This window comes from Castor canadensis, chromosome 2, assembly GCF_047511655.1.
Source record: "Castor canadensis chromosome 2, mCasCan1.hap1v2, whole genome shotgun sequence".
Classification (NCBI taxonomy): domain Eukaryota; kingdom Metazoa; phylum Chordata; class Mammalia; order Rodentia; family Castoridae; genus Castor; species Castor canadensis.
The window spans coordinates 133996750-134020758 of NC_133387.1; the positions used below are offsets into that span (position 1 = coordinate 133996750).

At 40.5% G+C, this 24009-nt stretch overlaps 2 protein-coding genes across 12 annotated transcripts in view; one reads left to right on the forward strand and one right to left on the reverse strand.

Annotated features, from left to right (window-relative positions):
- The window catches only part of Mapda (N6-Methyl-AMP deaminase), a 31219-nt gene extending 18698 nt beyond the window's left edge, over positions 1 to 12521 (forward strand). For 8 of the 9 annotated variants that reach the window (XM_074065825.1, XM_074065826.1, XM_074065829.1 and 5 more), the window contains 5 exons: positions 2414 to 2540; positions 4142 to 4222; positions 6015 to 6153; positions 7944 to 8044; positions 8552 to 12521. In XM_074065825.1, the coding sequence (XP_073921926.1) occupies positions 2414 to 2540; positions 4142 to 4222; positions 6015 to 6153; positions 7944 to 8044; positions 8552 to 8746 (643 nt within the window). In that variant the 3' untranslated portion in view covers positions 8747 to 12521. Of the gene's footprint in view, positions 1 to 396; positions 613 to 2413; positions 2541 to 4141; positions 4223 to 6014; positions 6154 to 7943; positions 8045 to 8551 lie in introns of those variants that run through there. The other variant, XM_074065833.1, reaches the window with a different exon arrangement.
- A 2238-nt stretch (positions 12522 to 14759) lies between these two features.
- Zscan29 (zinc finger and SCAN domain containing 29) lies at positions 14760 to 24000 on the reverse strand. Of its 3 annotated transcripts, none has more exons than XM_074065823.1 (6): positions 23914 to 24000; positions 22563 to 23004; positions 21895 to 22090; positions 19461 to 20159; positions 17459 to 17929; positions 14760 to 15677 (listed from the first exon to the last, which is right to left on the reverse strand). In XM_074065823.1, the coding sequence occupies exons 2-6, from the start codon at positions 22878 to 22880 to the stop codon at positions 14797 to 14799; spliced, it is 2565 nt and encodes an 854-aa protein (XP_073921924.1). In that variant the 5' UTR covers positions 22881 to 23004; positions 23914 to 24000; the 3' UTR covers positions 14760 to 14796. The 3 variants fall into 3 exon arrangements, with proteins under 3 accessions (XP_073921924.1, XP_073921923.1, XP_073921925.1); XM_074065822.1 differs by lacking the exon at positions 23914 to 24000 and adding an exon at positions 23350 to 23464; XM_074065824.1 differs by lacking the exon at positions 23914 to 24000 and having other exon boundaries at positions 22731 to 23464.
- Positions 24001 to 24009: the final 9 nt, after the last annotated feature.

The following is a 24009-nucleotide window of genomic DNA, read 5'->3' on the forward strand; positions in this document are numbered from 1 at the left end:
TACCTATATTGGAAAAAATAGAATCAATAACCTTGTTGTTTAAGATAAGAATATAAATCTTAATTTATCCACCTGATAATAAAATTCTTAGTATTTTTGCTCAAGTGGAGTATGGACTTCTTATAATGCCACGTGATCCCACAGACCTGGCTGCCTCCCTTGCTTCAACAGCTCATCAAGACCATGCCTCACCTACTGTGCACTGCCTCCTCTCTGTTCCTAAGATAGGCCAAGATTGGCTCACCTCAGCACCTCCTACTTCCTTCCCCTTCTGCAGTCCACCAAATCCTTGCACAGCTGACTTCCTCAGAGGTGCCCTCTTTGACTGCTTTGTCTAACATGTGCCCTGCCTCCAAATCCTCCAATCACCCATCTGGTGCCTTTGTGGCATTTGTTTATAACAAGTTAAAGGAATTTTGTGGGGGGGGGGCGGTGGTACTAGGGTTTGAGCTCTAGAGCCTCATGCTTGCTAAGCAAGTAGTTTATCATTTGAGCCATACCTCTAGCACTTTTGCTTTTAGTTATTTTTCAGATAGGGTCTTGTGCTTTTCCCTGGATTGGCCTTGGACTGTAATCCTTCTACCTATGTCTCCTGCATAGCTAGGATTTCAGGTAGGAACCACTACACCTGGTTTCTTTGTTGAGATGGGGCCTTGCCAACTTTTTGCCCAGGCTGGCCTTGAGCTGCGGTTCTTCCAGTCTGGGTTTACAGGCATGCACCACCACACCCAGAAAGATAAAGAATTACCTTATGTTGTTTGAGTATACATATCCACTCACTAGAGTGTAAGTTCAGAGAGGTAATAGACCTTGTCTTCAGTTCACCACTGCATCTCAAGTACTTTGAACACATAGTACTTTGGCACATAATAAGTGCTCTGCAAGGCCTTAATTGAAGCAAGCAAGGAAGCAGCTGTATCATTTCAGGCTATAAGAATCTAAAAAAATAAGTAGAAGACAAGAATAAAATACAGAAAAGAAGACATACAAATGGTCAGTAAACATAGAAAAATATTTCATCTCATTAATCAGATAGCTATAAAAGGAGATGTTACCATGTCGTTTCAGTAGTTTAAAATTACAAGTGTTGGGGATGAGAGAGATGGTGGGGACAAACCTAACCAATGTACTATGGGAACATATTCAGAAATATCACAGTGAATCCCCTGTACAACTAATGCATGCTAATAAAAATGCTTTGAGGGAAAAGATGACCAGTATTTGTAGGACTGAGGATGTAGCTCAGTGGTAGAGCACTGCCTAGAATGCACAAAGCCCTGGGTTCAATCCCCAGAACCACAGAAAAAAACATACAATAAAACCCAGTGTTTGTGAAGTTACACACTGATGGTGTGAAACATACCGTTTGTAATTAATGAAACCTCTCTAAAGAGTAGTGTATATCAAGATTTTTTAAACTTTTTCTCTCCAACCCAGTAAATTCTTTTCTAGAAATGGATTCTAAGGAAATAGGTTGATTTATGCATATGTCTTTTTATTATAGTAGAATTCATAACAAAAAAATAGAACACAGCAATCAGAGCAATTCTGTTACGGCATGTTCATATGATTTTATATTATTTTCTGACATTAATTGCACAGGAAATTGAGTGCAAAAACCCTACATATTTCTGTTATAGTTGGTCCAAAATTTGAAAATAAATAAACAAATGCTGAAGGAATTCTTTTTTGAATGAATAACCAAAGTAATAAATGCCAAAGAAAAATCACACAATATTAATAGGGGTTCTTTGGGTATTTGAGTTCTGTAGCATTCCAGCTAATAAATGAAGAATGAATTTCTATTTGATATACTTTAGAATTATAACATAATGAATTTTATAATCCTGTAATGAAATAATGAATTTAAACCTCCTGAGAACATACCAACACCTATTTATTCTTGCTGAAAAATTTAATCTAATCTAATTAAGCCTCTAGACTAGATCCAATTATCAATTTATAGAAAACACAAGAGCCAAGAGAACATGTAAACACAGAGGTACAATCAACAGAATCCTGACTGTGGGAAGCTTTGTAGGACAATCAACCTAATTCAACAAATAAGTTGCAAGAAAAGAGGGGTGGGATGGGGTACGAGGAGTGAGTGGCTATAAACTTTTGAAGGGACTTAAGAGATACATTATGTGTTGGAGATGTGGACCATATTTGGACCCTGAATCAAACTGTAAAAAACAAATACATAAACAACAGAATGTGAGATAGTTGGAAATTTGGATACTGGCTAGATATTTGATGCTATTTAGAAATTCATGTCTCATTCTGTCTGACAGAGTAAAATGTCATGTTGTGTAGACTCAGACTGTACCTTTGCTTGTAAACTATATTACATATAGCCTGCCATTCCCTCTCTAGCCATACTCAGAGTTGTCTTTCATCTCATTGTTACCAGGTATTTGATGGCAATTGATAGAAGAGGTGGCCCTTCAGCAGCCAAGGAGACTGTTAAACTTGCTGAAGAGTTCTTCCTTTCTACTAAGGATACAGTACTTGGCCTTGACCTCAGTGGAGACCCTACTGTGAGTTACTTCTTTTAAATATATTTCATTTCTTAAAGTTAGAACCAGTCAGTGGGTTAAGGGTTAGCTTGGAGCATCCTGCATCCCACAGAGGATTCAGCAGACACTGCGTAGATGAAGCCCTGGATGAGCAGAACGTATAGAGTAACTTTCTCAAGGGTTCTGTGAAAGAATTAAATACCCTAAGGGGAAGAAAAAAGATTGTCTTGAGCGTCTGATCATTTTCTCCATTCCTTTAACGATAATGCACAACTAGTAACAGTCTGTATACACGGAGAGACGTCAATTGATTACATACAGTGAGTACATGTCTTAGGTTACTAGGGGTTTCATAGAACCCCTAGGTTTGAAATCAGCCTGAGCTGCTTGGTTTTTTGTTTGTTTGTTTGTTTTATTTTGTTTTCTTTTTTGCAGTACTGAAGTTTGTGCCCAGGGCCTTGTGAGGCAAGTGCTCTACTACTTGACTCACCCTCCTCACAGCCCTTTTATTTATTTATTTTTTTTGTGGGACTTGGGTTTCTGCTCAGGACTTCACACTTGCAGAGCAGGCACTCTACTGCTTGAGCCACACCTCCAGTCCATTTTGCTTTGGTTGTTTTGAAGAAAGGATCTTGTGGACTATTTGTCTGATCTAGCCTTGAATCGTGATCCTCCTGATCTCAGCTTCCTAAGTAGCTAGGATTGCAGGCATGAGCCAGCAGCACCCAGCTGCTTATTTTTTAAATAGGCTGTCACATTTACCTGAACCAGTCTGCACCTTGATCCTCCCATTTATGCCTCCTGAATAGCTGGGATAGCAAGCACGCACTATCACATGCAACTTATTGATTGTGATGAAGCCTCTTTAACATTTTGCTGAGGCTGGCCTCGAACTGCCATCCTCCCAGTCTCCTCTTCCCAAGTAGCTGGGATTAATAAACGTGAGGCATCATGCCTGGCCTTGACCTGAATTTCTGGAGTAAAAGATTCAAGCATTAGTCTTGACATTGGGGCCAGACAATTCTTTGTTGTGGGGCTGCCCTGTGCACTGTAGGAGATTTAGCAGCATTCTTGGCCTCTACTCAATAGATGCCAGCAGCACCCTCCCAGGGCAACAACCAAAATTGTCTCCAGACAGTGCCATATGTCCCCAGAGTAGGGTGGTGGGGAGGGGTGGTGGTAGTGAATCATTGCTGATTGAAAATCGCTGAATGAGTGTCCTGTGGAGTTTCTTCTGGTGGCTTTGTCTAACCTGGACTATTCTGCTCTTGTTTTGATCCAACCATTCAATATTTTTAAGTAATCACAAAGGGCTCCTGAATCAAGTGAGTTTTCTTTAGCACTAGTTATTTAGGTGTCCCTCCATACCTAGCTTAGTTGATGACCTCAGGCTCACTGATACTAGACCTAACATTCTCACAGGCAGGGACTATGCTTTTGTCAGCTTTGTGTTCCCCAAAGTGTCCAGCACACTGTAGGTGCTCTATAAGCAAAATGTGCCAGTGAATCAGTCAGACATTATTTTCTGCCATTGTGTTATTCCTTTGTTTATTGAAGCAGAATACAATTCCTCAGATTGCCCAGAATTTTCATACGTCTTCATTTTAACTTTTATCTTCAAGATGGGACAAGCGAAAGATTTCTTGGAACCTCTTTTGGAAGCTAAAAAGTCAGGTCTGAAGTTGGCATTGCATCTTTCAGAGGTAAATAGTATTGCCTTAGGCTGGAGAGGGCAGATTACAATAGAAAATTATAGAGTGAATAATTAGAAATAAACTTGGCCTGGAAAACATTTTTAAAAATGGAAAGTAGAAATATTCTTAAATGTAAATTAAAATGATAAGCATGACTAAAGCAAGTTACTGTTTTTAACTTTCTGTGGTTTCTGGAAGTGGTTATTGATTCACTCCCACTGCGTCATTGAAAATAACTTCATGACATCTTGCTAGAAAAATTGCATGGATTTCCATCAGCTTTGTCATTGGCAAGCTGACTGTGATAAAGGCACCAGCTCATCCCACCTGTCTTTGTAGCAGAAGGGACCTAAAGGTATCCTATGTGCTGACAGTAAGGGAAGTTAGCCCATCATCTTCATAGGAAGCATAGAAAGTGCTCCTCATTGGCCCCCAGCCCTCTGGCAGCATGAGACCGTGATAGACAGCGTACATATAATGTCTGGAAGCAGTCGTTTTCTTATGTGTACTGGGGACACTACTGCACTTTTCTCTACATTCAGATGGATTTACTTTCTTAGTACTTTTAGCTGCTCATCTCTTAAGTATAGGAAATAATACGTACTGTACTTACTTCATAGGGTTATTGTATTAAATGGGGCAATATATAAAGGTTGAGTCATTTTATAACTTTGAGGAAAAATTAAAACCTTTTTCCAGTACTTGTGTCTTCATGTCTGCTGCAGAAGGGCAGTAATCTAATGGCAGAACTTAAAATCTAGAATCCATGTTTCCACACTTTGACCAAAAAGACCTTTCACTCACAGGATTCTCTCTCCAGCTGACCTAGATGGTACAATAGAAGCCATGAGTGAGCACATTGTAAAAGGAGGTGTTGCTGTGACCAGTGGTCTCTTGCCTCTGTCCAGCATCAGAACCTGCTATATACCTTAGTTTCTATTGCTTTTCTTGTTTGATCCATTGAATAGAAAACATTTGATTTCAAAATATTTTGATCATTTACCCTTCTGACTGTCTAGCAGATAAAAAGTGCAGCTGGACATTTTCAAGGTGATGGTGGTATGTCTGTAGCTAGCCTAGTTAAAATAAAACATGAGCACACTATGTAAGAAGTACCTGGGTCCTAGAGTCAGAAGGAGATGGTTCTTCCAGCCTGCTAGCTCCCTGACTTTGGGTAATTTTTTTCAAAATACTTTATATTTTTAACTTGCAAGTATTATGTACCTCAAGTGTAGGGAAGTATAATACAGAAAGGAAAAAATAATTTAAAATGGAAAGTCCCCTTCTGATTTCAGTTCTGCTTCCTGTGTTTTCATTTTTCCAGACCTTTTTCTAAAGTATATGAATATTTTAGAACACACATACACATAAAGTTATGGGGGTTTGTTTCTTGAAAATTAATTTTACAGATCTTTAATTTCTTCATGTTAATACTTTTTTAAGGTTGTTGTGAAACCTTAAAGAATTGATGTTAAAAGACACAAAGTAGGCTTTAATAAGATTTTATTATTATTGAAATGAATCTAGAAGAATATTGGGGAATGCATGAGAAGTTAAAAGGTGGAAGGGGTGGGGTTTAGCTCAGCGGTAAAGCTTGTGCTTAGCATGTGTGAGGCTCTTGAGTTTAATCCCAGCAACCCTCTCCTGCCCCTTAAAAAAAGATGAAGAAGGTTGGACAAGTTTAGCTTTTGAAAAATGTTTGCATTTACTATTCAAAGGCACAGAGTACCTGCTGTAGAAAAAAATACTTTAAAGAAAAATCACTAAGAGGTTATTGATCCCCTGTCTCTCTTTTCTGAAGATTCCAAATCAGAAAAAAGAGACACAGATGCTCCTGGATCTGCTTCCTGACAGAATTGGGCATGGAACATTTCTCAATTCTTCTGAGGGAGAATCCCTGGATCTGGTGGATTTTGTGAGGCATCACCGGATACCACTGGGTAAGGCTTAGGGTTTTAGGTCTCCCAGACAACCCTCTGGCTCTTCTTCCCCAGTGCCCAGGTTGTAAACCTTATGTGGAAAAGTACTGTTCTAAAATTACAAATATCATTTAGAAATTAAAAGATGCATGGTGTTTGTGTTTTCTGAACCTTGCTTAGGCAATGAAAGTTTTAGCTCCCATTAGAATATAGGTTCCATGAGACTACGGTGTCTGTCTGTCTTGTTCACTGCTACAGTCCCCATACTTAAAACTCAGTAAGCCTTTTGGAAGGAATAAGGGTCATCTAGAATTTTGAAAATGACTTTATTGATATTAACATGTTATAAAAATCTATAACATTTAAAAATTAAGAATTGTAGACAAGTGTCAGAGTCTTGTAATCCCACGTGCTGAGGAGGCTGAGGCAGGAGGATCTTGGGATCAAGGCCAGCCTGGACTACAGGCAAGACCCTATCTCAAAAAAAATTATGGAAAATTCAAAATAATATTTTTACATATCCACTGACCATTACACACTTATTGTGAATGTGTTTATGGAGGGTCTGCTTTGTTGTGTTCATTGTTATGACTGCTGGGAAGAGAGCAATAAAAAAGTAGACATTTCTGTCTCCAGGAATTCATATTCTAACTGTAGGAAGACTAAACAAATAAGGAAGAAAATACCATTGGTAAGGTCTATGAAGAAAATTAAACAGGCAGGGTGATGTAATGATCAAATAACCACTTTCCTTTAGTGATTAGGGAAGGTATTTGTTTTGTTTTGGGGGGCGTTGGTGCTGAGGATTAAATCCTGGACCTTGTGCATGGAAGACAAGCACTATACCACTGAGCTACGCCCCCCAGCTTGGAAAGAACCTTCTAAAGAGAAAAAGAAGTCATTAGCTATAAACTATAAACCATTTTACTGAGTTTGAACCCATTTTGCTGAATTTGAAAGTTTACTAATTTATAAAAACATTTGTGTGGGTTTATATTTCAACTATTTAGAATTTTAAAAAATTCGTAATAACTGAGGTTTTATACCAAGATTTTTAAACATCCACAATAGTAGAGAGAATGGGAACCTCTTGCATAGTGATCTTACTTGATGTTGTGTCCCAACTCTGCTCCCAGCAGAGTGAGGAAGCATCACTTAGACTGACTGACCTTGCGTGAGGCCATCTTACCAAGTGAGCAAATGCTATCACTCAAGTCAGTGAAGTATTTTCCTCTAACTGAGGAGCCAAGTACAGTGTTTCAAGGAAGGAATTTGTTAGTAGGAACAGTTGTTCTTCAAATGGACTTATCTAGAAGCAGCAGGCAGTGAATGGATGGTAGTTGGATAAAGGTGTTAGGGGTTTTCTTAGAAGCCATGAGAGAAGCTAGGTCTTTATGGTGCTGAAGCTCTCAAGCAGTGCTAGTTTTCTTATCTTTGTTTTGGCCCTCCTTGTAAGACCAGTAGGAATCACTGTAGCCCTTTGAAAACTCTTCTCCTCTATCATAACAATCCCCTGCCTTGTTCATCACGAGTCTTGTAACATTATTCTTTCCTCTCTGTTTTGGTAAAAGAAAGGGAAGCACGTGGCTGTGAGGAGAGGACTAATTCTTTGCCTGGCACAGTTGCTGCCATAGTTATAGCACATACTTCCTGTACAGCTATATTAATTGAGCTACAAATTTGTACATCGCACATAAAGAAAGATCACTTTTATAAAACAATGAAACTACAACAAATCAGTATAGTTTGGAAAGATTTCTCATGAGTCTACTTGGTGAACACTGAATGACTTCGTATTTTCTTTCATATAGAACTCTGTTTGACCTCAAACATCAAAAGTCAGACAGTTCCATCTTATGACCAGCATCACTTTGGATTCTGGTACAGCATTGCCCATCCTTCTGTGATCTGTGTAAGATTTTTGTTCCTTTTTAGCTGCTGCATTGAATTGGGTCTGACATTTTACTACCTAGCTTTGGGTGTTGGGGTTAGTGCCCTAGAAGATGGGTTAGAGAGGACTGGGACATGAGAGAGCAGCAAAGGGCCAGGGTGACTGTGGTTCATTTCTATGGGAAGAGGTCCTGGACAATATTGGAGGGAACCTAAAAGGAAAAAAAAAATTTTACTAATGCCCAGCACCCATCCCATGGGATTCTGTTTTATTCCATCTGGGATGAGTTCTGGGCATGGAGATATCTTAAAAGCTCTGTAGTGGTTTTAATATATAGGCAGGGATGAAACGCCCTGGTATATGCTTTTTTAAGTATAAACAAGTCTCTTTAGTTATAGATATGCATAGATGCATTTATAGGCCCCAGTTTAGACTCTTGAAAGAAGCAAGGTAAATAGAGAAATAGATTGTAAATTTTAAAAAAGTTTATCCATGTTCATTTTGAGATGTTCTTTTTTATCTTGGCAGACTGATGATAAGGGTGTTTTTGCGACCTACCTTTCTCAAGAGTATCAGCTGGCAGCCGAGACATTTAATTTGACTCAGTCTCAGGTGTGGGATTTGTCTTACGAATCCATTGACTACATCTTTGCTTCTGACAGCACCAGAGCTGAACTGAGGAAGAAGTGGAATCACCTGAAGCCCAACGTGTTGCACTTTTAAGCTTTGGTAAAGTGAAATTCTTGAGTATATGTTGCAGCAGATCTGAGTAAACTGTCTACACTTCCTTGTACAGCAGCCAAGTATGTGGGCTCTGTCACCAGCACTTTACACATGGCAGGTGCTCCGTAAATACAGCATATACTCAATAGTAGGCTCTGAGCTCTTTTGTGACTTACCTCCATCTGCTTACTGGAAAGAACTAGAGTGTTGTTGCTAACTGAATTCCCCATTCTACCAGTGGTTTTATTTTTCATTTTTTGTTTTTATTTGGTCTTTTTTTTTTTTAACTTAGGCGTGATCATAAAATTTTCTTATCAGGAAAAGTGTTGGAAATACTGGTCTAAGGTAAAGAAAAAGGGAAAAACAGATTGTTGTCAAGACCTTTGAGCCTTCTAGCTTTTGTTGTTTAATCTGACTCCCTTCACTTGCTTTAACTTTGACTATTATTTCCCAATACCATTGATGACAGGTCACATTGCACACTGTGGATTTGTGTGAATGCTCAGTAGTCAGGGTTAATTTACTTTGGATGACCCTAATGACTGATTAAAGCTATCTGCTGGAATCTGTCTCAGCCCTTCTCATGATGGCCTTTGTCAATACTTGAAAGGGATTGAAGTCATTGCTCCAATTTAGGAATAAAAAGAGATGGAACTGAAGTTTGAACTCAGGGCTTCATGCTTGCAAAGCAGACGTTCTACCTCTTGCCTCACACCTCCAGTCCATTTTGGTCAGGTTATTTTGTAGATGGGAGTCTCGAAAACTGTTTGCCAGGGGTGGCCTTGATCTCGATCCTCCCAATCTCAGCCACCCAAGTAGCTAGGACTAGCTGGAGTTCCATTTTTAAAACAGCTTCTATTACTTCACTTTTTTTCTTTGTAGAAGCTTCCAGGATTTCTACCCCAGTACTCACTTATTCCTCATTCCAAAAGATTCTTCTAGTAGTGGCAAAATTGTGGTTACTAGAGTTCTTTGCATCTCCTATAACTCCACCCCTGTAAGGTAGACCACCAGCACAGGTTTATATAAACTCACACACATACCATGGCTACTTTAGCTGAAGACAAGGGACAAAGTAAAATATGTTTTGAATGGTAAGGGAAAAAAAAAAAGAACTTATTAGATACCAAGGTGTGCTTGGATCACTTTGCTCCTCAGAATGTCTATTTTTTGCATTATTTGTATTACAGGAAAAAAGTCTGATGACATCCCTAATTTCAGTTCCTAAGGGTTTCTAATAAGTTTTGTATCTGTCTGTCTTTTAAGGGACAGGGTAGAGGGAAGCTCTTAGTTTTTTGAAATTCTTAAATGTTTATAACTTTATGTAACCTTATATTATTCTCCATGCCCATCCACTCATAGTAAAAACAATTATGTTTTATTAATAAAACATGGATGTTTTACAGCCTAAAATGTTATAAAACAAAATTTAATGACATAAAAGTATATGTAATATATTCAGTGAAAAAATGTGATTATAAACAATTATAGTCCAATTTTTAATATGCATACAAAAACAAGTGGGGTGAATAATTTTAATTTATTAATTACCTTTATTGTGAAGTAGTTTTCACAGTAGAAATGACATGTGAGGCTGTAATTCCAGGAAGCGGAAGCAGAAGGATCTCAAATTGTGAGCTACATAGCAAGACTGTCTAAAAAAACAATTTTTGAGATGTAGCCCAGTGATAAAGCACTTGCCTTGCATGTGCGAGGCCCTAGGTTCAATCCCTAGCATGGCAAAAAAATAAAATAAAAAAAGGCTGATACAAAGGCTAGGATAAGAGACTTCCATGGTGGCACAACTCTAATCTCAGCACACTACTCAGGAGCCTGAGGCAGAAGGATCTTGAGTTATAGGCCAGCCTGGGCTGCATAGTGAGACCCTGTCTCTAAAGACCTAAATTAAACAAAAAAGACCACTAAGCTCGCCGGAACTTGAGTCTCAAGTTGCTTCCTTATCTGTTCGAAATTCTCAAATGCCAACTTTAGGTAACCAGAAATTTGTTTTAGACTAAAAACTTTCAGGTACTTGGTGGCCCATAGTCTAATGAGTTATTAGAATATAGACTTCACTGTATAGTATGAGGTGAATGTATCTTAGCTTCTGAACTGTGTTTAGGGCATATATAAAAAATATTTATCATTTGAATTCTGCTAATGTAATTTGAGGATTGCACTCTTTGTAGACGACTTTAAAATTGCTTCCTTATCTACTGAGTTATACAAATTGAACTGAATCCCCCTTGATTCCATAAATAAATATGCAGTATTTATTTAAAATTATATTCCATATACATTCCTGGGCTCAAGTGATCCTCTTGCCTCAGTCTCCTGAGTAACTGGAACTACAGGGACACAGGACTATGCCTGGCTCCGTTTATTTTGATCATAGTGGAGCTGTGCTGGCCAGACCCTTTTGGGCTCTGAGATTCTAGAGGCTTCTGTTTCTATCCTTTATTTAATCTGACTTCCAGTTCCAAAGATTTATTTCTGAAAGAGCCACATGGTGATGTGCTAGGAAAGGAGGAATTTGAGCTTCTACCATCTATTATAAAATAAATTATAATAAATTATATGCACCATATATATTAAACACATTACTTTAAGCACCATGGTTTCATAGAATATCCTTTATGCCATGAGTTAGCTATTTGAGTGTACCAGAGTAAAGTTTTCATTTTAAATTGAATAATGAGGAGATGACTGAGCCATCTTTACACTGTACCTCATCTTCCCTTCCCTACCTGGTCACTATGAAGCAGTGATACAAAGTTGACAAGACTCAGCTTCAATACTTGGATTACAATGAAAGAGAAATGACTGCAATACAGACAATAAGCAAATAAAAGGAAGAATGATAGTATGGGGAAAATATTAAATAGTAATAGCACTAAGGAAACAAGTGACAAGGATATATGACTGTGTGTGGCATCTACTACCTTGTGTATTTTGGGCTTCCTTTTCTGCACATGACCCTTCTTTCCACAAAGGCTTTATGGACATTAAAAGGTTAATGGAGATGAGGACAGTGGCTCACCCATAATCCCAGCTATGTGGGAGACAGAGATTGGGAGATCAGTTTGAGGCCAGCCCCAGTAAAAAGTTAGCAAGACCCCCCAGATCAACCAAAAGCCAGGTGTGGTAGCATGCACCTGTCATCCCAGCTATATGGGAGACCGAAGGTACAAGGATTGTTGTTCAGGTGTTCTAGGCAAAAACTTGAGCCCTATCTGAAAAGTAATTAAAGCAAAAAGGGATGGAGGTGTGGTTAAAGTGCTTGCCTGTCAAGCAGGAGGCCAAGTTCAAACCCTAGTACTGCCAAAAGGTCTAGTAGTGCCTAGACCTTCTTGCTCCCCCAATAGTGGTTTTGGTTTCTCTTTCTTAATATGTCTGAAGACTGTTCTTTTTTGCTTCTTTCCATGAGAGTGGCAGGTGGGGCATCATTTAGTGGTTTGGGAGATAATTTTGTGATGAACTAGGTCTTCACCTGGTAAGAGTTTGCTCTTGCCTTATTCCTTTTGAACATCCTTATCTGGAAGTTGGAGGGTTGATCCTGGATATTTTAAAATAAGAATTTATTTCCATGCCCAGTTACCATATGTCCCAATGGATTGTGGATATGGATTCAGATAATAAGGATTTTCATTCACACTTCTCTTTTACTATGTTGTAATTTGTTCCTCTGCCTAGAACATAAAGATTCAGACAGGCATACTTCCAGTAACTTCAACAGGAAGCCAAAAAAAGCAGGTAGAGAGTTCTTTTCCTAACATCAATTTGATCATCATATGATCAAGTTAATAACATGTAGTATTTTACATATATTTTAAACACCGAAACACTAGGCACTTTATGGACATAATTTTTATTAACATGGTATCCCTGAGAGGCAAATTAGGTATAAACATTGTTCTGATTTACAGAAAGGGAAACAGAGGCAGATTGACTTACACACAAGACATATGGAACCAGAATTTACATCTATTGCTACTCTGATCAGTGCTTTTTTCACAAAATTATACATTGTTATACGAAAGATAATCTCATTTTTGACATATATCAGTCTTCTCAAATCATTTCAGATCCTGAGGCATTGCTTTTAAACTGGTGTTTCCTATATTTTACTGTCTGCTTACACAACATAACTCAGATACCATCTTCCCTGAATTGCTAATAAATGTCAGTTCTTTGTGCTAGGATTCCTGAACACTAGAACCCTAATTAATATCTATCTGAGTCAGCTGTGAATTATAGAATATTTTTCCCTATTACTTTCCCAGACCTCATTCCAGCCACAGGGTTGTAATTAAATAAGAATGTGAAAGTTATTTATCCCAGGTCTTCCACATCTGGCCATGTTTGTCTTCTGTTTTGCCCACTGAAGTATGTTCAACAGATAATAGTTTCTTAATGTTTGTCTCCCAAAGGGGCTTGTCCCCTAAAACTTCTCATTTTCTCCCATTGCTAGCCAGTTGTTTCCTCGTAAAATAGCACAGTAGCTGGTTTACTGCTGACAAGTGGCCGCATTGTGGTCTGTTCTGGCACTCCATTTCAGCTAAGGTGATTATCTGCGTACCGCCCAGCCCATATTGCCAGTGTTTTTGATGCTTCAGTCCTTATCTGACTTTCCTTACTCTCTATCCTTTGCCCTTTGCTTCCCCATTTTCCCATTTCTCATCCACCTAGTGGTCAATTTTATGAGTTTTAGAAAGCTAATCCACCCTGTTTACCCAGTTACCTTCCCTCCCTTGAACAAGTCCTGCTTCCTGGAGAAAATACCTCCCGATTTTTCTTACAGCACTCGCTAATGCATTGGACCTTAACATTTATGCACAGCATTACTACCTAGCTTTCTAAGTTTCTCTAAAACGATTGCAGCTGTACACTTGCACTTATTTGTCCACATATTATCTCTTTATGTTTATAAAAATAAGAACAGGGTCTGTTTAACTTGTGCTATACCGGGCTTGTCATACTACTATGAATATATGAGCATTTAATTCAATACTATGTGATTGTAAAGATCAGTAATTATACTTGTGTGTAAAGAGCTGCTTTTAGATAAAAAAATAATAAAAAGAGCTGCTTTCAGTTATATACAGCTGAATGTGTGTGTGTTGGCAGCTCCACTGACCAAACATATTCCCATCTTCCCTGCCATTAGGGAAAAAGTGGTCTGTTTTCCCCATACAGGGAACATGGCAGTGGTTCCGCTCATTGCAGATTGGTATCGAGCACCCATAGGGTACATAATACTATTCTAGATATTTGGAGTATGGAGGATTCCAAATTGGCAGGTTTATCTTCTTTCCCTGTTACATCCACCTGGCTTGCACTTTGAGTTTCTAGTCCACAAGGGACAAATGAAATTCAGATGATGGGAAAGAAAGAAAATCAAACTAGATCCTGTAAATGCAGTATTCTATTTCAATTCTTCTAGGACTTGGAGGAAACTAAGAGATCCAGTGTTTCTACAAGGTTTATGTTGTTTCCCTGTATAGAACACCTGGTTCTTGATAAGATGATTCATAGGGCAGAACTAAGGTGATCATTAAACTTTTTTAAGACTATCCCTGACAAACACATCATTCTGAGGAAAGGCTTAAGTGGTCACTCTTTCCAGTATTTCCATTATTGTATAAAGAAAAGCTAGACCCACTTAGTGAGCACAGTCACACAATTTCTCCCTGAAATGCTGCTGATGGGTTTTTCCAGTTGAAATGGAGCTAAATGACAGGATGAGAAAAGGATGCATATCAAATTCATAGGATCTATGAATGTCCTTTGTCCATCTATCATGTCCTCTCTGTTAAGGAAACAACATAGGCACTAATAGGAAAAAGATGCTATCCATCAGTTCAGATACAGGCAAGGAGAGGGACTGAAATCTCATTTGTAAAATGACTACAAATTGACACTAGATACAGGAGAAACATAAGGAGCAAACAATGGCATAAATCCTAAGGAGTGCTTCCTAAACCAGATTAGGACAGGGATCTCACTACTGGAAGACCTTCCAAACAATACATTTATTGAGGCTCTTTCCTTTACAGATTCTCAGGGGCTTGCTTAGGTGCTGACTGTGACAGAAGCTTTTCTCGTGTATGGATTTCTCGGTGTTTATTAAGGGCAGAGCTTTTAGTGAAGCACTTGCCACAGTCATGACATCCATAAGGTTTCTCTCCTGTATGTGTTCTGTGATGTATACGTAAGTCTGAACTCTTACTGAAACTCTTTCCACAATCAGAACACACATGGGGCCTCTCTCCTGTGTGAATCCGCCGATGTGCACTGAAATGAGAACTGTTATTGAAGCTTTTTCCACACTCTTCACATTGATAGGGCTTTTCTCCTGTGTGGGTTCTCTGGTGAATTATAAGGCTTGAGCTCTGATTGAAGCGTTTTCCACACTCACCGCACTGATAAGGTTTCTCTCCTGTGTGGATTCTCCGATGGGTGATGAAATTTGAACTGTCACGGAAACTTTTCCCACAGTCAAGACACTTATAAGGCTTCTCTCCAGTGTGGATTCTCCGGTGTCTAATGAGGCGTGCACTCCGATTGAAGCTTTTCCCACAGTCGGCACATTTATATGGATTTTCTACTTGGTGGGATATCTGATGCATGAGATGGGATTTGGAGCCAAAGCTTTTGCCACATCTGAGATATTTATATGATCTCTCTCCCAAGCATGGTCTCTGATGACTTAGGACTTTACCTAAACTCTTCTCTGGGAATGTCAGTTTTCCTCTTTTTCCCCCTGGAGTTTTTTCCCACTGTCTTTCTGATTCACTTTCACTACCTTTACCTTGATGACGATGACGGGGAATTTTCCTTTCAGACCTTGCAAGTAATGTCCTGTGCAGTTGTACTTCCTCAGAAATATCTCGTTTTGGATTCTCTTTATTGTTAAATCCAGCCTCAAAACCTGATATAAGAATAGAATTTTAAAAGTTAACCATTTCCTTAATTGTACATGCCAGGACAACGCAAAACCTGGGAGAAACTAAAGTTATCACATTAGATGGTTGAGGATGAAGAACTATAAAGTGCAACATTTTTAAGTCATAGAACCATTCTATTAAAAAATTAGGAAGCTCTTGACTCCCAAATTACTATTACATTGAAATTATTAAAATTCCAATATTTTACTTCCCTACCTAGTAATGTATCACACTTCTCATCTACATAAGCTGGATAATCTATTCTTTTAATTCTTCCTGAATATCTAGCATCTTCAGAAAATACTCTCTGTACAGTAAGGAAAACTCACCAGATTTTAGATAAAATGATCACCACACTTTTATAGGAAGATACTTTCTATGAGTGCTATTGCTCCACCTCAGGCCTGCCTGGTTATTCTTGTTCAGGTTCTTTGCCAATGCTAAAGGGGTTAGAAGGAAATGCCCAGGAACACTCTTTAGGAATCTTGTATATTCAGAAAGTTTTCATGAGTCCCCTTCCCCTCAAATTCCAATGTATGTTGGAAATAAAACAGAGTAGAAAAATACTTAGCATCTTTCAAAGAACAAAAGGCCTTTTAAAAGAAAAACTTTGCTAGAAGTGTCTCTCTAAAACATTTTCTTTGCTCATGGAAAAGATAATCATTAAATGTTCCTAAGGCATGTACTCTAATGCCTTTCTGCTAAGGCAACTTTTTAACACTCTAAGAACCAAATACCAGGCTTCTTTGGGCCTCGTCTATGAGAAGTCACACTCATTCAAATGTTTCATTTTAATTTAGATCCCAGAGTCTCTGCATGAAACCTAAGTGTAAAAGAATGCTGAGTGCCAGCCTATGTACGTACCCCCTAAAGCAGTATCTCCATCCAGAAACCTACTCTTATGACATGTTCCATGAAATAGAGAAGATTTACTAAATTAACTGAAGTCTCAGAACTTTCAATATGGTAAATGTGTATTGTGAGACTCCAAGAGGGCTATTTAGTATTTCTCAAAACTAGTTTTTGTTTTTTGTTTTTTTTTTATGGGACTGGGGTTTGAACTGAGGGCTTCACACCTGCAAAACAGGTGCTTTTGAACCTCCCCTCCAATCCATTTTGCTTTGGTTATTTTGGAACTGGGAGTCTCTCAAACCATTTGCCCAGGCTGGCCTTGAACTGTAGTCCTCCCAAACTTAAGTCTCCCAAGTAGCTAGATTGCAGGTGTGATCCACCAGCAGCCCATTAAACCTAGTCATTTTTCAGTAGAATACATTGTCTCATGGAATTGGTGTTCCATGGAACCTCCTTAAAGAATGCTGGTTTAAAAGAATGGAAGTGAAGACTATTATTTATTGAGTACCTACTGTGTTCCCAGGCACTGTGGTAAGTACTTCACACAGCACCTCATTTACATCAACATAGTTTTGTTTTTGCCATGCTAGGAATTGAACCCAGGGTTCAAACTTTACAAAGTTTGCAACTAAGGGCTGCGGGTGTGGCTCCAGTGGTAGAGCACTTGCTTAGCAAGCACAAGGCCTTGAGTTCATCTCTCTCAGAACAATGCTGTAGTGTGATGAAGCAAGTCAACAATAATTTATATCCTTTCACTGAGCTGCTTTGATAGACAGGAAACATGGGGAAGATATAAGGTAGACAAGAAGAATCCATGAAAGTAGAGGGGCCAGTTCCCAACCTGATGGTTTTTCTACTAAATCCTTTACCCTCTCTTTTGCTATTTATACCATAAGAAGTGAAAGAATCTTACCACTGGGGCTCTGGAATAAGACTGGAGCACGGGTTATAACAGATCCTGGGGGTATCTCAGTATCTTCTTCATCATCATCAGAATCTCCCTCTGAGGACTCTTCTGTATCCTCAGCTTGTTTCTCAACTTCAGCCTCACTGGCTTCCTGAGTAGAGCAAGAAGCTGCCTCCTCTTCCAGGCCATCACTGGATGGGGCAGCAACCCGAGCACTTACCAAGGCATCCATCTCTTCAAAAAAGGGGCAGGTCTCTGGTGCTTGGCCATTCTTGACTTTGCGATAGCTGTTCTGTAGGCTTTTAAATTTGGTTCGACACTGCTCTGGAGTCCTTAGAAAGCCATATTTCCATAACCTCTTAGCTACTGCTCCATATAACTGGCTGTTACGGTGACAGTTCCGGAGGGCTTCGTAAAATTGAGTCTCACTAAGAATTGCAAGGTAAGTCTTGGTCTCTTCATAGCCCCAGTGAACACCTGCCACCAGAAAAGAAATTTCAGCACCACTCAATCCTGAGCTTTACAGCTGCAATTCCTCAGTTCTGTCCCCTCCTCAAGAAAAATCACTCAGGCTGAGGGTATATACAGCTCAGTGGTAGAGTTTATGCTTAGTACGCATATGGCCATAGGTTCCATTCAAGAGTGAAAAGAAAGAAAAAAAGAGGGCTGGAGGGAGAGAGGGAAGGAAAGGAAGGAAAAAGATCAACTAAATTTAGGCTCCTAGATTAAAAAGTAAAAATACTTTGTCTTTCCAAAATCTATGTAATCTCACTATAGAATGTTTTGCTCTTCTGTATCCTTTAGCAATTTCACAGAGAACTTTATAAATTCTATTTAGCCATAAAAAAAAAAACCTTTCCACCTGATCACTGAAATAATTATGGATACTGAGACAAGCACATAAGATGCTTCCTTTTAGTAGTTTTTCTGGAATTCTGATCAATGGTCAGGAAAAGAAGACTCACAATTAATTGCTGCTAGCCACAATGTGTCACTCTTAACTTCTTCGATCATTTTCCACTGGCCCTATTTCCTTATGAATTCAGTTTCACACAGAATGGCTTAAAACCTCCAAAGAACTGCTTCTTTTAAACAATCACACTACTGCCAAATCCCTATCATGCCTTTTCTCATTTGCTATGACCTCAATTAAGCAAGCTCAACAACAGTTGAAGGCCTGAAGAGTACAAGATGAGGACCTCATAGTCATGCACCTTATTCATGGTGTGAAAGACTGGCAGGAGCCAGAATGAGGAAAAAAGCAAGAGCAAACTATCTTCTGGCCTGAACACATGCTAGTATTGCAGGTCCCCCACTTGGGCAGTACTTTCAGGATATAATCAGGATGATTATATTCTCTGCTCCCCGAAGGTACCCAAGGTAGAGGGAAGGAGACTCAAATAGTCTTCCCAGCAGAGAACCAGCTGAACAGTAATTTTCTTCTATTGTCTTCCACTTACTGTGAATAAAAGAGAACTAAAGAATCAGAAGGCAGAAAAAAATGAAAAGAATGAAGATGATAAAAATGATAGTGTTCAGTCCATAAGCAACATTTATGATTTACCTATATTCATGTTGCTGATGAAAAAGGAAAAGGAATGGAGGAAAAAAAAGTACCACAATTATTTTTTAGCCTGCAATCTTGTAATAAAAAATATTTTAAATAAAAAAATAAATGATACTACTTTTGAAGACACTCTTGAATTTTCTGGACTTATTTCTTTCAAAAATCTAAATCTAGGTCTGGGGATGTAGTTCAATGGTAGAGCACTTTCCTAGCAGGTGTAAGGTCCTATGTTCCAATCCATAGCACTGCAAAATAAAAAGAAAATTCTATTCCTTACTATATTATCACTGATTTTCCCACAAAAGAAAGTGGAATACATAGGAATTGAGAAATACCTTTGTTTCCCATTTAAGTGGGCAGGTGACAGTAAGCTGCCTGGCTCCACATCCAGTGTCACTGTTCCCTAACTCTGATCCCAAAACTCCAAGAGAAGCTTCTTACCACTTGGGCTTCGGAACAAGACAGGTGCAGTTGAGTTGTTAGGGTCCTGAGTGCTGACCTCCAGGTCCATTTCGTCACCTTCAGACTCCTCAGCCACAGCCTCTTCTGTTCCCTCATGCTGCCAGACTCCTTGCCCTGGCTCCTCAGTTTCAGCATCACTTCCTACCAAGCCAGAATGAGAGGCTGCCTCTTTCAGGCCATTAATGGGCAGGGCAATGACCTGGGCACTCATCAGGGCTTCCATCTCTTCAAGGAAGGGGCAGGTCTCGGGTGGATGACCACTCTTGACTTTCCGATAGCTTTTCTGAAGACCTTTGAATTTGGTTCGACACTGTTCCAAGGTGCGGAGGAAACCGTACTCCCGGAGCCTCTCAGCCACAGCCCCATACACTTGGCTGTTTCGATGACAGTTTCGGAGCGCCTCATAAAACTCAGTCTGGCTGAGAATTGCAAGGAGAGTTCTGGTCTCTTCATAGCCCCAGTGCACTCCTGCCACCTTCTCATCCTCAAAACCCCAGTGATCCTGTTCCAGCCAGCTTCTTTGCTCTCTCTTGGGTGGTAACAGATCAGCATGAGCTCGTCTGCTTCCTGGGTGGCTGCCTCCTGGGACTTCCTTCTCCTTGGAGCCCAGAAGATCTGGGATCCATGTCTCTCCTTGCTCCAACCTGGAGACCACACCGGATTTAGGAAATGGAAATCCTGCTTGCAGGGAAGCAAACAAAGGGAACATGTTTGGACTGATTAATTTAAAAAGATCTCTAAATTCAGTCCTGCCTTTTTTTCTTCAAAAGATTATAAAGGAAGGATCTAGGGAAAGCATTCAGAAAGTTCAGTGGGTTGAAGAACAGGGAAAATGTAGGAAATCTCAAAAGATGAGAAATATTTTATTTTCCAGAGCATAGTTCAGAGCAGATAATTCTATTCCATGTTGCTGCCTACCCCTCCCAGGTCCTAGACTGCTAGAATAGTCACCTCCTGTTTCCTATTGCTCTTTTTATGGGGCAAAAGAATTAAACTCAATTCTCTAGGAATTTAAGGAAGGGGAGAGGAAACTGTCTTCAGCTTGACTTTCCCTCACACTCAGTCAGACATCATTCTGCAGGTATTTGCCTCAGTACATCCTTCCTGTCCATTCCTACGACCACCATCCAAGTCCAGACCCCTAATCCTCTCATACCCACATAATTATATCAATCACTGTGCAACTGAATTTCAAGCTTCTGTTTCCCTGGCTCACACACTATGCTGTTGAACCTTAACCTTAGTGTTTAGCATGCACTGTCCATTTCTGTTAAGACATTTCTCCAGAACACAGTGTACTTTTATTCACCACTCTGTGCCTTTCCTTTAACTTCCTTTCTCCTATCCAAAATCAACCCATCCCTGGAGAAGCTTTACTTGCCAGTACTCTCAGGAGGCCTTCCATACAGCCTTCCCTCAATCTACATACTGCCAGTCCTCTATAGTATGCACACAGCTAACCAAAGCATTACTTTTCATTGTTTTGATATAGTCAGTTCAGTTCAGCACATACTTAATAGTTTGCTGTTGTGCTCTCAATCATATTGTAAGTTCTTTTCTTATTGCAGAAAACCCTGTAAAGTGTTGAGTACACAGTGGTGTTCAAAAATGGATTAATTCTACAAGTCTGTGTGTGAGGTCCAGTGTTTTCTTCTAGATGATGAAACAGAGACCATTATCAAACTTGTATGATAAGATCAGAATTCAAAACAACCTCAACAAGTTTTAATTGATATAATCAGAGAAAAAAAAAAACACAAAATGGAGTTCAATAGAGTACGAAGAAGAAAAATAAGTTCTACAGAATCAAATACAAGAATAAGAATAAGAATAAGCTATAAGAGCCCTGGTAGTTACCAGGTGAGCAAAATTCATATCATCATAAGTTTGGCTATACTGAAAGATGATGCAACGTTTCTAAGAAAAATGCTGACTCAATCTCTACCTTACAGACCCTCACTGGAATGATACATATAATTCAGTACTTCACAATTAACATATATGGAAAACTTAAAAGTTCCAGAGGAGAGGATAACAAAAACTTAGGTCTAAAGAATGTAGATTATGGGGTAAAGCATAATGAAATAAATATGTTTAATCTGGAAAAAGAAAACAACCAAAAGGATAGAAAAGAATTTTATCTAGAAAACAGTGACTTACTATCATTACCAAGGAGAAATAAAATAGTTCCAATACTAATAAAAACAAGGCAGCCATTCTCTAGCAGACTTACCAAAAGAGAAAATACCAGAGGGCTAAACTACAGGTCTTCAGGACATCCCAGAACCCACACAGTCTATAAGTTTCACTTACTCCTAAAATCCCTTTCCCACTCCCTATTCCCAACCCTATTCCCAGCCCTTCTCCCAACTCAGAATGGCACTCTATCTTCCCATATGAATCTATTCCTCACCGCTCCTTTGAAAAGGTCTGAGCTTCTCCTTTGGCTCCTGTGGTCCCAGGTCTGGGCTTCTTGCCCTCTCTTTCTTGGATACACCCCTGGGTTGAGGTTCCACTGACTCTTGCTGAACACTTAATAACTCTGGTGATGATTTCAGGGGTGTCATCTTCTCCGAGCGCACTTCCTGCCCCTTCACAGAGACTGGGACCTAGAAACAACCCCCATTAATTGTCACTGCAAGGTCATAATGAGGGGCATTTCCAGAGAAGATTATTTAATAGCCCAAAAGAGATCATCCTTCTGGGGTGGTTCTAGCAAACAAGAGTCTTATTCCACAATCATTAGCTTAGAGCAGCTGGAACTCCAGAAGGAAAATATCAAAATACTAAACCAACTACAGGCTGAAAAAACATTGTCCCTTTCTTCCTTATTAAGAAACTGAGAAGCCTAGAAAACTCATTGTGATGAGTCAAGATAAAGATACACTGGGTAGCATTTCCAGACAAGTGCTATCCAAAAAGCTATCTATACTCCAGACAGACAGTACACAGCATCACCAGACCAGAAAGAAGTACGTGGGAGACTGCCCCTCTTTAGGCCTGTCTATACCTTAAATTGGCCCCCTATCCTTGCTTGCCCCTTTCCAATTGCACACTGGTGAATTCCCCCTCCCTTCTCACCGAATGTCCAGGTCTTCCAGGCTCTCTTTCTAAATCTTCCACCAGAGTTACTGCCTCCTCTCCGTTTTCTGGACACTGCTCCTGTACCCAATTTTGGATCTCCCCAGGTAAGACAGTCAGGAATTGCTCTAGCACCAACAATTCTACAATCTGCTCCTTGGTGCGCACCTCGGGCCTTAGCCACCGACAGCAAAGTTCCCAGAGTTGAGTGAAAGCCTCCCGGGGCCCAGCCACCTCCTGGTAATGGAATCTCCTGAAGCGCTGTCGGAAGGTTTCAGAGTTAGAGCCATTCCCTCTCAGAGTGGGTCTAGCCATCATTCACAGCAGAAAGCAGCTTCTCTCTACTCAAGGATCTGGGTTCCAGGCTTACACCTATCTTCCCATGTCCTTGGGAGTATCCCCTGCAGGTGAGTCTCTCGCTCTGTGTAAGAGGAGTTTCTTCCTAGAGCAGAGAGAGATGGCACTATCAGAGATTCGAATATATTCATATGTTTACAGTCTTGCCAGAGCTGGCCTGGCTTCCCATATGCTCCAGGCGGCCATCTGAGGTAGACCATCTTCAGGGCAGCAAGCCAACAATGAGAAAGAATGACCTTTCAAAAGCGGCATTTCTGGGCGACTTCTAGGGCAGTCCCAGGGAAGCTGCAGAGAATGCAAAGTACGATCTCCTGGTCTCCCACCTCCCCCAAATCTGATCCCACTTAACTCCCGCGCTCAGTGTCGCACAGTAAGTTCGAGCCATATGGGACACCTGGAGCTCAGGAGGGTCTAAAGACAAGTCACCAACCTAATGAAGGCAACACAAAGCCTCTATCCAGCGGGTCGCAGCCGATCTCCCCCGAACCTCCGCGGCCCCTTTCCCGAGGCCTGCTGCGTCCGCCCCGCCCCCTTGGACTCTGAACTATCAATTCCCACCAGGACAAAAATCAAGTGCTGAATTTCGGGCCTTTGTTTTCCCCTCAGACGAAGTGACCGCTCAGCAAGGGTTTGGGAGCTGGTGACGCGAAAGCTCGCGCATCGGGAGGAGTTGGTTGGGTTCCTGGAGCGATGGCCGGTGGGTTTGGGGACAGTCAAGGTGAGTTGTGGACATGGGAGTCCGAGGGACAGTGGCAGTGGGTCTCCTGAGAACCAGCGCGGACTGGCCAGGGACTCCGAGGGCTGCAGGGTTCCGGCCTCTTTGTCTTCGCTCCCTCCGGCCGGGTCACTTGCGGAGATGCAGTGCAGTCCGTCCACGGGGGTCTGTGATCCAGCCAGGGCGCCCCGAGGGTACCTCTTGCCAGCCCCTGGGCTCGCCCCTCCACTCGAGTGGTCCCGCGACCCACTGGCTTCCCTAACCCGGAGCCAGCCTCACCCGCTCGGGTCCAGCCCAGCCGCGGCTCTCAGGCCGCCCAGCTCAGCTCCCAAAGCGGAAGTCCGAGCGGGCGCCCGGGCACCGAGGGCGCATGCG